At 44.1% G+C, this 12,880-nt stretch overlaps 1 protein-coding gene across 7 annotated transcripts in view; it reads left to right on the top strand.

Annotated features, from left to right (window-relative positions):
- LOC146811566 (telomerase protein component 1-like) overlaps positions 1–12,880 on the top strand; it is a 1,575,504-nt gene that overhangs the window by 93,626 nt on the left and 1,468,998 nt on the right. For all 7 annotated transcript variants that reach the window (XR_014966741.1, XM_085618541.1, XM_085618539.1 and 4 more), the window contains exon 4: positions 2,327–2,461. Coding sequence is in view for 6 of the 7 variants with exons in the window: in XM_085618541.1 (XP_085474667.1) it covers positions 2,327–2,461 (135 nt within the window). In the remaining variant the exon portion in view is untranslated. The remainder of the gene's footprint in view (positions 1–2,326; positions 2,462–12,880) is intronic.

The raw sequence follows: 12,880 nt of genomic DNA, 5'->3' as shown, positions 1-12,880 counted from the left end.
ATCTAAAGCTGTTTTTTATTTGGTTCCTTATTGTGTAGTGAGGTATTGTAAGTAAATATGTGCTGGCACTATTAAGTGCAACATATTTTGATTATAAGGTTAACCTGTAGCCCTTAATCTATGCACAATTTTCCTGCTAGAGGCAAATGTGTAATAGACCAGAACATAGTTCATCTGAACCCTTGCTTGAGGAAGCACTAGGCCCTCACTCTCATATTGAAGTTAATGATGCTGCACTTTGAAGGCTTGAAAGAATTAGTTGTTGGACCTCTGAGCTTTGTAAGATGGAATGGTTATTGTAATTAAAACCAAAGCAGTTCGGTTAGACTAAAGTTATGCCACTCATTTAGTCTTTGTGTTACAGATCCACTGTCTACAGAAGACCGCTAACAGTGAGCTGAAATATAATGATGTGATGGGCTGCCCCATCACGGTCATATTCATTACAATGTGTTTATTGAGAAAGCATTCAGAATACGATCAAACAAATAATAAAACCTTGGTTTACAACATGCTTAATCTAACAATAGAACAAATAATTAGAATCCCAACATAGTTCCTAAATTCATACCAAAATAAGAGAAAACGTTATAAAATATAAAATTATACACAGTACAGTAGGTCAGAATTGATTAATTTAAATGACTAACATACAACACAATACTAACTTAATATCATTTATAAAATAAAACGTGCATCCCATCTTAAATTCTCTCTTATTCCATACTGTCCATTCAAATTCGTGTGTATAATGTTGGTTTAAGCCAAGTTTTGCCTTAGTCACGGTAGTTTGGATGAAACATGAATAAATGTGTAAGCGGCTTCGCCAGAAAGTGTACTACACTTGGACTAAGGAACACCCTCTCAACCTGACCTTTTATAAGTGGCTGTAATTAGTGGTAGAAAATGCAGCATCCACCTCAAGTATAAATTCCTCAAAGTAACCAGATGGAATATGTTTTTAAACTAAAGTTCTTACAGACTTATTTGTTGTAGCCTTTGAATAGCTTATCCTCTCAGATAGTGCTTTTAGAGCATTCATATTTTTTCGGCTGTTTTTCAAAAAAGAAGGCAATAGGATTCATAAATCACTGGCTCTTATTCGCTCCTGGATGTCCCACGTAAAATGCATATGAAGAGCCTAGAGTTGGGTGTCAATGCAGCAAATAGTCTACCTATTTATTGGTCAGCAAGTTAAGTGATTTGCCTCCGTGTCTATTTTGAATAAGAGATTTTTAATATAAGTGTTTTTTCCTAAGGTAAGGACAACGATATGTAAAATGTACACTTTGTCAATTTCCCGAAGCTAGAAGACATTACTGATGGCAAGACATTTTACCCAGTTTATTAGGTTTGGCACTAATTCGTAAAACTGCAGTGAAGTTTCAGTTTTGACCACCCTTTGGTATGAACCCTCCTTTCCCCTGCCAAGTCACCTGCTAAACACATAAACTTTACCTGAAAATTAATTTTCCCCTTACTAACCATAGAGGAATTGTTATCTGCAGGGTTGCCCTCTACTCTCCCTATGGAATGTAGGCCTCCATTTTAAAAATGCTTTCTTACTGAGACCTTTCTTCCACCTTTTGAAACAGTCCATCTCATCCTTTAGTCCGATCATTTGCATCGAACTAAAAAGGGCCTTTAAACAGCTCCTCCTGCTACCTCTGTAATATTCGGTTTGCTATTTTTTGCGATGGCCAACATCATCTTTTGTATATAGTCACACACCTGCTGCTGCCTTTGAAAGTTACTTGCTTGTAACTGTATTTTTCCAGCTAATTTTGCTCCTCACTGTTTGATATTGTTTTTCTTAGTGTCTTCAGGTGTAGTTCTGAGGGGCATTCCTTTTTGGTTTAGGCATTGCGTCTATAGAGCATACATCCAGAATAACTTGTAACTACCTGCATTTGTGCAAACATCTTATGCTTTTTTATTACCCTACAATATTTGGTGCCCTTTTTCGCTTGTTAAAGGGCATCAAATAGTCATATGGTGTATGTATTCTGTTGGCATAAACGTAATTATAATTCCCATCTCCGTTAACTGGATGGTATTCCAAGCATAATAATCATGTTAGGATATGTTTTAGAAGAAGGAAAGGTTTCTAAACTAGAGCATTAGCTCTTAACTGTGGGCGTTGTCCCCTTATTCCCATTATTAGAATACATCTCCTCTATCAGAGATCCTCACCAGTGGCAGAGAAGTATTTGGAGGAAGTTTTCATCATAGAAAAACAACTTACCATAGTCAATTAAAGAATTGAAATGTGAGCATTAATGCTGATCGGATGCAGGGGAAATAACCAGTTCTTTCTCTTACCCAGATGAAATTGATTAACACGGTTTGCTGCTCACTGGTGGATGGACCTAACTTCAGCAGCTCCACGGATCCCACACGAAAGGCGCTGGAAGAAATATGTAAAGAAGTTGTGCGTTGGGACCCTGAGTTCCTTTTAAAGGTGAGAGATGGCTGAGGAAGGAAGTTCACAAAAGTGTAAGCAGCCTATAGAGTGGAGATCAGACGAGGGGCGGGGGTCAGGCATGTCTGACGGTATTGACTGGGACAACATCTAGCGAATTGTCACTCTCATGGTTGCCTAGAAATTTTGTATTTCTTTTTTGCATTACATTTTTCATGCTGATTCTATAACTTCTAACATACATACATTAGTATTCCAAGGGCTTGGGTATGTCTGTTTTTCTTTATATCCCTTAAATGTGTGCTTTACATGTGATGTCTCTTCAAACCTGTTTTTGTTCAAACTTTATAGCATTGATGAGGATACTGCTACAATCCAGAAGCTGGTGACAAAAAGGAAATGGTAGTAGAATAAACAAGCATTAGCAATGCAATAGGTCTCGCATTTGCAAGAGTTTGAGCTATTGGCACTGTAAATGATAATGCCTTTTATTTATGTGTTTTGAAAATCTACAAGCGGTAGGTAAACACGGCTTGGAGGTTTTTTAAACACATAAATAAAAGGCATTGTCATTAACAGTGCCAATAGCTCAAACTCTTGCAAATGTGAGACCTTTGTGGCACTCACGCTTTAGCTGTAAACATCGTAATCTAAAGCGCAGGTGCTGCGATTGCTTCAAAAGTAAAGAAATAGATATTTTTTTCTATTTTTTTACTTTGAGGCAATCGCAGCATCCGCGCTTTAGATTAAGATGTTTAAAGCTAAAGCACAGGTGCAGCGATTGTAACAAAAGTACGCTTTTTTTCTATTTGTTTACTTATGTTACAATGGCGGCACCCGTGCTTAGGCTTTGAACATCTTCAAGCTAAAGTGCAAGTGCCGCGATTGCTTCAAAAGTAAAGAAATAGAAAATAAGTGCACATTTTATTTTCTATTTCTTTAATTTTGAAGCAATTGTGGCTCCCGCGTTTTAGCTTAAGATGTTTGATGTTTAAAGCTAAAGCGTGAGTACCACCATTGTAAAAAAATAAAAATAAAATAAAAGTAAATACATTTTTAAAAAAGTCATGCAAATTAAATTTAAAACAAAATAAACTGTTGCGGGTGAGCGTGTCCTGCCTGCAAAAGCAGGCAGGAAAAAAGCCCTTTAAGAAATAATGCTCAAAGGCGGTAATTAAAACATACCGAGTAACACCACATGTAACGGGGGTGTTCTCATGGAAGGTTACAAGAAGCCAAAAGGCAGTACAAAGGAGGGACTACTAAGCCTATTGACCAATGAAAAGCCATTATTTACAAAGGACAGGGACAGTAGCCGGTTAAAATGAAGAGCAGAAAGTGGGAGGAGCTTCATGCCCTTATCCTGAATACAGCATGTCTCGAAGAGACAATGTAAGTGCTGCCTAGGCGAGACCTAACGATTCCTTTCAGCTACCTCAAAGCTAAGACCTGGAATGAACTTCCAGCTAAAAGTTGCCAAATTATTTCACATTTGGTCATTGGGAAGCGGCAGGACACTCCATCTAGGGCAACTGCTATGCCCTATACATTTTCCATTCATTCATTACACCAATAGGATCCCCAAACACCAGGATAGTACAGCAATCAGAAGGCACACAAAACCATACACTAAGCTTTTACCTTTTAATATCACTCCACTTTTAGAAGAAAAACACAAGAATACCCTCTTCTGTAGAACCATAGGAAGGGAGGAAAAGGAGAAATGGGAAATCTAAAAATGATAGGGGAGTGCTCTGGTAGGAAGGAAGCAAAACAATTTGAAAATAACATCCTCATAAGGATACAAACTCCCCTATTACCCATGCAACATATGAACACAGCCGAGGCATTCATGCAGAGAGTCTTAATTCAAATGCCTCCGTTGTACAAGAGTAAAACTTCACATCCCTCTATAACCTACTAGAGAGGGTGTTTAGTTACGATTTAACCACTTCATGGTGCTTAATGACATTTTGGTTGCCTCTATTTACCATTTTCAGTCAAGGAGGGCTTTATATTAAAGGATACACTTCCAAACATATATACTTTCTTAGCAGTTCCAGGGGCTGGTCCGGGTCTCGGGCAGAAATCAAAATCAAATTATGCCGGCCTCCATTTTCAGATCACCCTTCAGAGCGACAGCCCTGTTCAGAATGGGATGTTACATAGTTTGAGTGGCCAGGGTGAGAGTGACCGTATCCCATTGTGAATCAACGTCTCCTCCTGTGCATTCTCCCTGCTCCTCAAAAGATTCTTGGATGTCTGCAGCCAAAGGCATTGGCTTCCCCACCAATATTCCCTCTAATTGTTTTCCTCTGTGTGTGGCAGTGCAAGATCTCTGTATGCTGCAGTCAAGGCTATGTGCACCAAGCATGCGAGTAGAGCACACGAGTATATATAACAGTGGCAATTACCACTCAAAACTTTTATTTACAATGAGAACGTAAACAAGTTCATTTCACATATATAGCTATATTTAACAGGGTCTTGAGACAATTTTGCAATGTGGTAATTCCATAGAGAGTTTGGGTGTTTCTTCCAGAAAGTGTATACTTAGTGGCGGCTCCACCGCTAAGGTGGAGGAGCATCGCCCCTCTGCTCTGCGAGCAGTCTAAAAAGGAAAACTAAAATGATAATAACCAATGTTATCATTTTAGTTTTCCATTCCTGCTTAAGTGCGGGGCTCGGCTGGCCAGAGCAGGGGTCAGAGGGAGAAGGGGTGAGCACACTCTAAAGTGTGCATGGCAGTTTGGCCAGCCTTCTTGGGCCGGCCAAACCGTCATGCACATTGTGCATGTTCTCCCCTGGCGGAAATGCACAGCCTGGGTGGAGAACAAGCACAGCTTCCCAGTCCCTCTTAGTGTCGTACCACAGCGCTCAAACCAGTTACAACTTGTAAGTTCACGTCGTTATTGGCTAGGGGAGTCTGGGAGCCTGTGTGCTTCCTGCAGTTGACCAGGGCCGAACTGGCCGTAGCGGGCATCAGGTGTTTTTCCGGTGTGCTGGATTGGCATGGGCTGGTCTTTTGTTTGTGGGGGCCGGTTTTGCAGAAGCGCTGCAATATCGCCCCCCTGTCACAAAAACATTAACAGGAGTGTTTTCCTCCAGCACCCCCACTCCCCCCCGGCGGGTCCGAATTAATTGTCAAGGCTGGTTTACGTTCTCCATCCCTCCGTGCTGTCGACCGAGCCACCGATTTAGCCCCTGACCCTCTCCCGCCACCCCTGTTAAGTAGCGGCCACCATTGTGTATATTTCTAATATATATGTCTGTTTGCGGAGAAGGTGCAACAATGCATGTGATCAATACACATTCAAAAAACAAGAGCAGAGTTTACTTTTGGTCTTGTATGTGAAATAAGCAGTTTTTTAAATAGGGTATAGGACCTTTGGACCATGGGTGACAAGTCACATAATGCAAAAAAGTCTATCGGTTGGACAGTCAAAAACAGTGGATGTTATATATCAATAACACTGTACAAACCTGGGAAGGATATCATTTTGTGGGGTTGTAAAACCTTTTTGTTTAGTTAAGCTAGTGTGACCTCCTCATCTAAAAAACAAAAAAAAAAGACTGGAAGCAAAAAAATGTCTTGGCCTGCAAAAAGAGCCGACATTACTAGTTCCTGGCACCAAAAATAACTACTTTTTGTGTGGCTGTATTCCTTCTGAAAGGGCATCATATTGTAACTTATAATGAAGTCAGCCATAACTGGAGAGGACTGACTCATTGCCCCATGAGGCATGCGTGGAATAAATGGAAGAAAAATGTGTATGACACAGCAATGATACATTTCTGCAGTGAAGCCATGTAAACTTGTAAAAAATCATTAGAATCTGTTTGGGTCTTACTTGAGGCAGCAGAGTCCTGCAATTCCTTCTAAGGGAAATCTTGGCAGCATACCCAAAAGGAATGACCGCTTCCTGGGTCCAAAAGCCCATGGAATGTCCAAAAAGTCCTCTGCAGTAAATAGTGACATATGGGAATATTAGAAGGAAAGGAGCCAGAGTTTACATCCACACGAAGGGATCCACAGATCACCTTTCACCTGCTAAATGAAGGGTCACTAGCTAAATTGAAGTCCCCATCCCTCAGGACATTAGGTGCTTCCATCTCTCCACACTTATGGAGGACTCCATCAAGGAAATAAAGGGAGTTGAAATAAATTTGAAATTTGACCAGTGTATGTAAACAAGGGTAATGGCTTTGCCAAGTAACATACCTTGCACTAGCAGGAATCTACCATCCGGGTCACTAGAAGACTGAGCAAGTTTAAAATTGACCGTCTTACAGTATCACCATTTACAGTATCACCATTCCTACTGTGTGCTGAAATATGCATAGAATATAGGCCCAAGGTAGGAGGAAGCCTATGTTTCCTCTCACAGTCCAGGTCAGTTTCCTGGAGCGTGACCACGTCCATATTATGTTGATCGAGATAGAACAACAGGTCTTGTTTTCTTATTATTTAGGCCATGTATGTTTTAGGAAAACAGTCTGACTGCGCCTATGTTTCTATCTGTCTACCCAGACAGCTGGGAGTAATTAGCCACACATCCTGACAGTTCTAATGCGCAAAATTAAATAATAGGATGGGCAAACCATGTTTACTGTACAACATATCCTGGAAGAACCCTTACTGCCTCCTCCCACACAGACCCTCAAAATGATCAGTGAATCTGAGAGACACACCGAATAAGCACCCCAAACATTGTACTAATGAAGGGGATACACATCTAGGGGCGAGAATGTCACCTTCCACCTGTGTACCATTAAAACATAAAGAAAATTGAGATCAGCCATATAACAATGTCAGCCATGTCCTGCAAGTATTAAAGGAACCGTGTGTATCAGGCATTCTTGATAATAACACTGCGTTCTCCAGACATTTAAAAAACAGCAGTCTGCATTACAACAATCTCGTTTGAGGAAAGGCAATCAAAGTAAAGCAAATCCGAACCAGAGTGAACCAATTGATAAAGGAGAACATCCCCAAGGGCGCATTAGTCAGTGTCACTAGCCACATTATGAAAGGAGAGCACCTCTGCAACTGATCTGTTGCTCCTCGTCAGTTACAGCATTATATATTTGGCTTTGGACTATATTAAAGGCACACAGTGGCCCCCTGCATAGAAGATGTAATGTCGGGTCATATGGAGATGGAGCATCCCTGGAATGATGGTTATTCTTTTTCCCAAGCAAGTTGGAGGCCAGGTTATTGATCTCTGTTTATGTAACATAGCTATAATTGGTCTGCGCCTGTGTTCTCAGGGCCAGCATGTGAGGCGCCCTCTGAGTAAATGAACCTTTCTTAGAACTGGATCTGGCTGAAAAGATGGACTCGAATCTTGATGAATTTATTGGGTTAACCAATGTCCGTGAATTCAACTGTACTAGTGACACTGATGTTACAATATCATGAACAGGTTTCCAGATTTGCGTTCTTAGCGTAACACCTTCTGGCATATCATGCAGGGCGCTTTTTCGTACGAGAATTGGAAACCTCTTCTACATCGGACATATGACGCTCCATGTCACTGTAGCGTTCGTTTTTTCTAGTCTATCACTGAGATGCTCTAACGTTACTGTAGGTGTGTCAGTCCAGTTGTCCATAAATTTGAGGCTTCATCTTGGGGCCAGCAAAAAATAGCAGGTGTCTTTCTCAGCACATATTGGCACAATGAGGTCCTGGGTCCATCCCTTGTCCACATCCAGGGCCAGAGCCCTTAAGGAGGCATCTTTAATTGTAGGCCAATCTACTCAGCCCCAAATCACCCGTGCCCATCTTGAAAAAACACAGAAGCGAGTCAGTAAATTAGCAAGATACACAGGCTCATAATCTGTATGGTGTGTATGAGTGAACGGAAACGATGTTGTAATAGGCAGTGAGTAAAGAAACCACAACATAGGGAACATTTTCCTGTTATTAGGTACTTAAACCCAGTTCCCTTTGCATCTGAAGGGTTTCTCTCATTTTATTGGTCCCCCAAATACACCAGGGCGCCATCAGCATAGACCGAAATTGTGTGAATAGTGTCTCCCACTGTGAAACCCCAGGGTGCAAGTCTGTTTCGCAGCAGTACCACTAGCGGCTCCATCGCGATCACAAATAGGAGCTGTGACAAAGGGCAGCCTTGACTCGTGCCACGGTTTAAGAAGAAAGTCGCAGATGCAAAGCTTCCCATCCAGACTTTAGCACTTGGTGCAATATATAATAACTTAAGCCATGAGATGTACTTGGGTCCAGAACTCCTCTTCTCTAAGACCTGCCAGATATATCACCATGCGACTGAATCAAATGCCTGCTTAATGTCAAGGAACTCTAGTGCGTTGGGCCCTCCCATATTTCAGGGGTGTGGAGAACGTGAAACAATCTTCTTAAGTTAAACATGGTGCTTCTTTTGGGGATGAACCCACACCGGCCTTCATGTACGAGGGTCAGCAAGCATGGGAGCAGTTGGGATGCCAACAGGCCGCTCACTATCTTGATGTCAACGTTTAGCATAGAAAGAGGCCCGTAGGACGTCACCTCATCCACCGCTTTGCTTGGTTTCGGTACAAATACTACAATGGCATCACGCATAGTATCTGGGAGGCGACTGAGCTGGTATGCCTCATTGTATACATCTAGCAGTTTATTGGCCACTAGAGCGGCATATTTATTATAGAATTCAGCTGGAAGGTCAATAACTGCCCCCCCCCCCCCCCCTCGGTGTTTTTACCCTTTTCTGGTGCCTCAGAGATGCACCAGTGCAGCTCTCTCCTCCAATCCCAACTGGGGGAGCTCCAGCTCGGCCAGGATATCTGCTACACTATCCTGTTACATCGTCTTCCTCACAGTATACAGTCTCTCGAGATGGGTTTGCATCACCTTGTTTACGGCTGCTTGTGAGAGGAGTAGTTTGTCTTCAGAATCCCGCAAAGCCAAGAAGGGCTCTCAGGAGTCCTGCTGTCTCGCTAGGCTTGCCAACATAGCTCCTGTCTTTTCTCCCTTGGCATGGAGTTTGTCTATAGGCTGTGTAGGTATATTTTTCTAACCTGCGCCAGTCATCTAGCACTGTGCTTCGGGCGCATTGCCTTTCCTCCAATCTCCGGGGGTGTCAGGAGTTTCTTTTGTATGTCCAATAATTTGGCCTTGTTCTGTTCCAAATCACGCACCAACTGTTGCCTTACCTCGTACATAGTGTGCATGCACACTACCCTGATCACCACCTTCATTGCAACCCAGTCATGGGCCTTGCTGCTAGAACTGCCCCAATTCACCTGTAAATAATTTTCAAGGGCCTCCCGTAGTGTAGCTACAATCGGAGGGTCCCTCAGCGCCTCCGCTCACAGGCACCATAATGGTAGCGCAGGACACATTTGTCCCCTTGTTAGGGAGACCAGTAGTGGGGAGTGGTCAGAAATGTACTGCGCCAAATATGCAACTTCGCCAGTCTTTACAGCAAGGCCCAAAGCCAAGAGACAGTAATCTATTCTGCTATACGTACCCGTTGCAGGTGTAGAACAAGAGAACATTCTAGAGTTTGGGTTTCGTTCTCTCCACACGTCTTGTAGGGCTAAATTCTGCATCAGCGCCGGTAACTGGGCGGTCACATGGGGTTTTGTATGGGCCCTTCGGGGTTCGCGGTCCAATTTCGCATCTAGTACGCAGTTGGTATCCCCAGCCAATATCATGTCTGTAATAAGAAACGGGGCTGCAGCCGTCACCACCTCAATGAAGAACTGTGGGCAGTCTATATTAGGTGCATATACATTTATCAGGCAAATGTCACGTATGTCCAGGACCCGAAACAAAACAACTAATCGGTCCTCGGGCGTGCCACATGTCACTTATGCTGAAACAGTACCCCAGGCACCACCCAAATCAAGGACTCCCTCGCGAACCCTGAATATGATGTGGCATATAATTGTCCCTTTCAGTGTTTACATAGATTGGGGAGACGGTCCCCCCCCCCCCCCCCCCCCCCCACGGGTTTTCTGCAAAAAGGCAACTGACAGATGGTATCTCCTGACATATGCATGCACTCTGCGAAGTTTTTCCAGTTCTGCAAGTCCCATTACAGTTTATTACAAAAATGTAAATGTCATCTCAGCTATCCTTACAGCTACTCAAGGTCGGCCCGGTGTCCATGCATCGCACCAGACACTGCTTTATCACTTCCTCCTTCATCCATTCACCTGAGCTGTCACATACCCCCCTAAACTGGATCAAAAGTAGAACTTGCCCTTCTCTCAACTCCACCCACCCCATGGGCAGTACCAATAACCTGTCCCGCCTTACAACTAGCGGCACTAGAACCTGCAGATCCTGCCCACACCCAACTACATGTTTGTGTTTGAATCAAGAGAAAAATTGATATGCTATCCTAGGGATCTGTGCATCACAACAAGCGCAGTCGGGGAAAACACTTGCAGTTAACATAGCTGTGCACATTGTTCCATCTTGTTGAAGAGAATAATATGAAACTTATAAACTACTTAAACCACGTTTGGACCCCCCCATTGTGAGATCGACATGCACATTTTGGACGAGCATCATGTATAAGAATCATCTAGGGCACCTTCCGCTTGCGTCATAAAAGATTTGGTCAGACTCCATGAGAAAGAGGGCAATGACACTGTTCACAAGTGGGATCCCCGAAGGGGGGTCACAGCAGGGCCACTATCCAACATCACACCTCATTCGTACTCGCTGCACACCATAAAGGAAAAGTGTCAAGGTAGGCCGTCATCTGTGCTATCTGAGAAATATTCAGGCCACTTTGTCTGTTCAGATGGGGATTTTGTGGCGACGACATGGCCTCAGTATCTCGCAGCATCTCATCGGAGCACAACACTAACTCTGAGGCATCAAATGCTGTGAGGAAAAAAAATGCACCTTTTCCTGGTAAGCCACCCAGAGTTTTGCAAAGAACTTCAGACTATACTGCAAGTTGAGGTCTCTGAGCCAAGTATGTTTGGCGTTGTTCCTGGACCTTTAGGTCTAATCCGGGAATATGGATATTGGGTGGCCTTCAAAGTTTGGAGGGCTTTTCACTCGCACCTGCTGTAATATTGAGTCCCTGTCTTTATAATTAAACAGCCAGGCTGTAAGAGCTCTTGGCAGTGCACCCAGGCGTGGAGGCTGAGCCAGTGCCCTGTGTATCTGTTCTATCGTAAAAAAACGTTGACGGCTGCTGCGGGTGCATGATCTTACGAGCCATTCCTCAAGAAATAGTTCAGTTGATTGTCCTTCCATCTTTTCAGAGAAACCCACAAAACGCAGAGTGTTTATCTGAGATCGTCTCTCTGCATCTTCAACTTGATCTTCAAGCTGGATGGTTAACTTTTGATGTGAGGATACTGTTTCTCGAAGGGTCCCCACCTCAGATTGCAGGTCAGCCACGTTCCCCCTCTGCAGTGGTGACTCACTCCACCCAAAGTAAATTGACATCTATAGCCACTGAGTCGATTTTGGTGACCGATTTCTTTTGCGTAGCATGGATGGCTGCTATTAGGTCAGATAATGTGGGTTCTCTTACTTGGGCATCCACAGGTGGTTGTTCAGTAGGTATCACGTACTCTCCACCAATGTGACTGAATGGGTATAGTTGTCTATTTTGTTGATTTGGTTTGACTTAGCTACTTTATCCTTCCCCATGGTGCGTGCTTTCGAAGGATGCCAACGCTTCAGAAAACGGTCAGGGCCTGCTTGTGTGTGCCAGGGCCCACCCTCCAGGCACCACATCATGTGCAGCCCGCAGCAATTCATAGGTATGATATTGGCAATTAGGCATTGGGTAAGTAGTTACTACAGGCGGTGTTTCAGTGCCCCCTGCATTCCTTCAATACAAACAGACACAAGGCGGAGCACTCAACCGGCAGCCGGCAATGGAGGGGTCCGTATGCTGAAGTATGTTCATACACTGTAGTTGCAGAATGATACAGGCTGCTGTCTTAATATTTTGGATTATTGTAGGCCTACCAGCCCCAAAGCATATGTCTGTTCTTTCGGGCACCCCCACAACCCACACAGGGCCCAGGAGCAGGGGGGGCGCAGTCTCACTCATCTGCTTATCTTTTGTGCTAGGCTGACAAACGATGCGAGGGCAGTGTCCCTCTCTACCTTGCACACCACGCCAGTGTCCTCCGCTCATCTCATACGAGGCAGGACTCCCAGGATTACAGCCGCGAGGGCCCCATAGGCCATGCAGTGTCCTCACGGTCCTCTGAGGCAGTCCAGGGCCTGTACTACTGCAGTCCGTCCTGGGGCACTCCGGCACAGGTGGCCCGCTGCAGGATCAATGCCCTGGGTCCTCATGGCGGCGGAGGACAGCCGGTCGGGGCTCACATTGCTCCAGCGAACCAAACTCTCGTCCCGTGCCACAGAGGTGCTCCATTGGGGTCGATTTCAGGGCACCCAGTGCGCGACAGCCATAGGTAGGTCGTGGGGGGGGGGGGGGGGGGGGTCCGATG

This window comes from Triturus cristatus, chromosome 7 (assembly GCF_964204655.1).
Source record: "Triturus cristatus chromosome 7, aTriCri1.1, whole genome shotgun sequence".
Taxonomy (NCBI): domain Eukaryota; kingdom Metazoa; phylum Chordata; class Amphibia; order Caudata; family Salamandridae; genus Triturus; species Triturus cristatus.
Note: the sequence above shows the minus strand (reverse complement) of the source record. Positions and strands in the feature narration are given on the sequence as shown.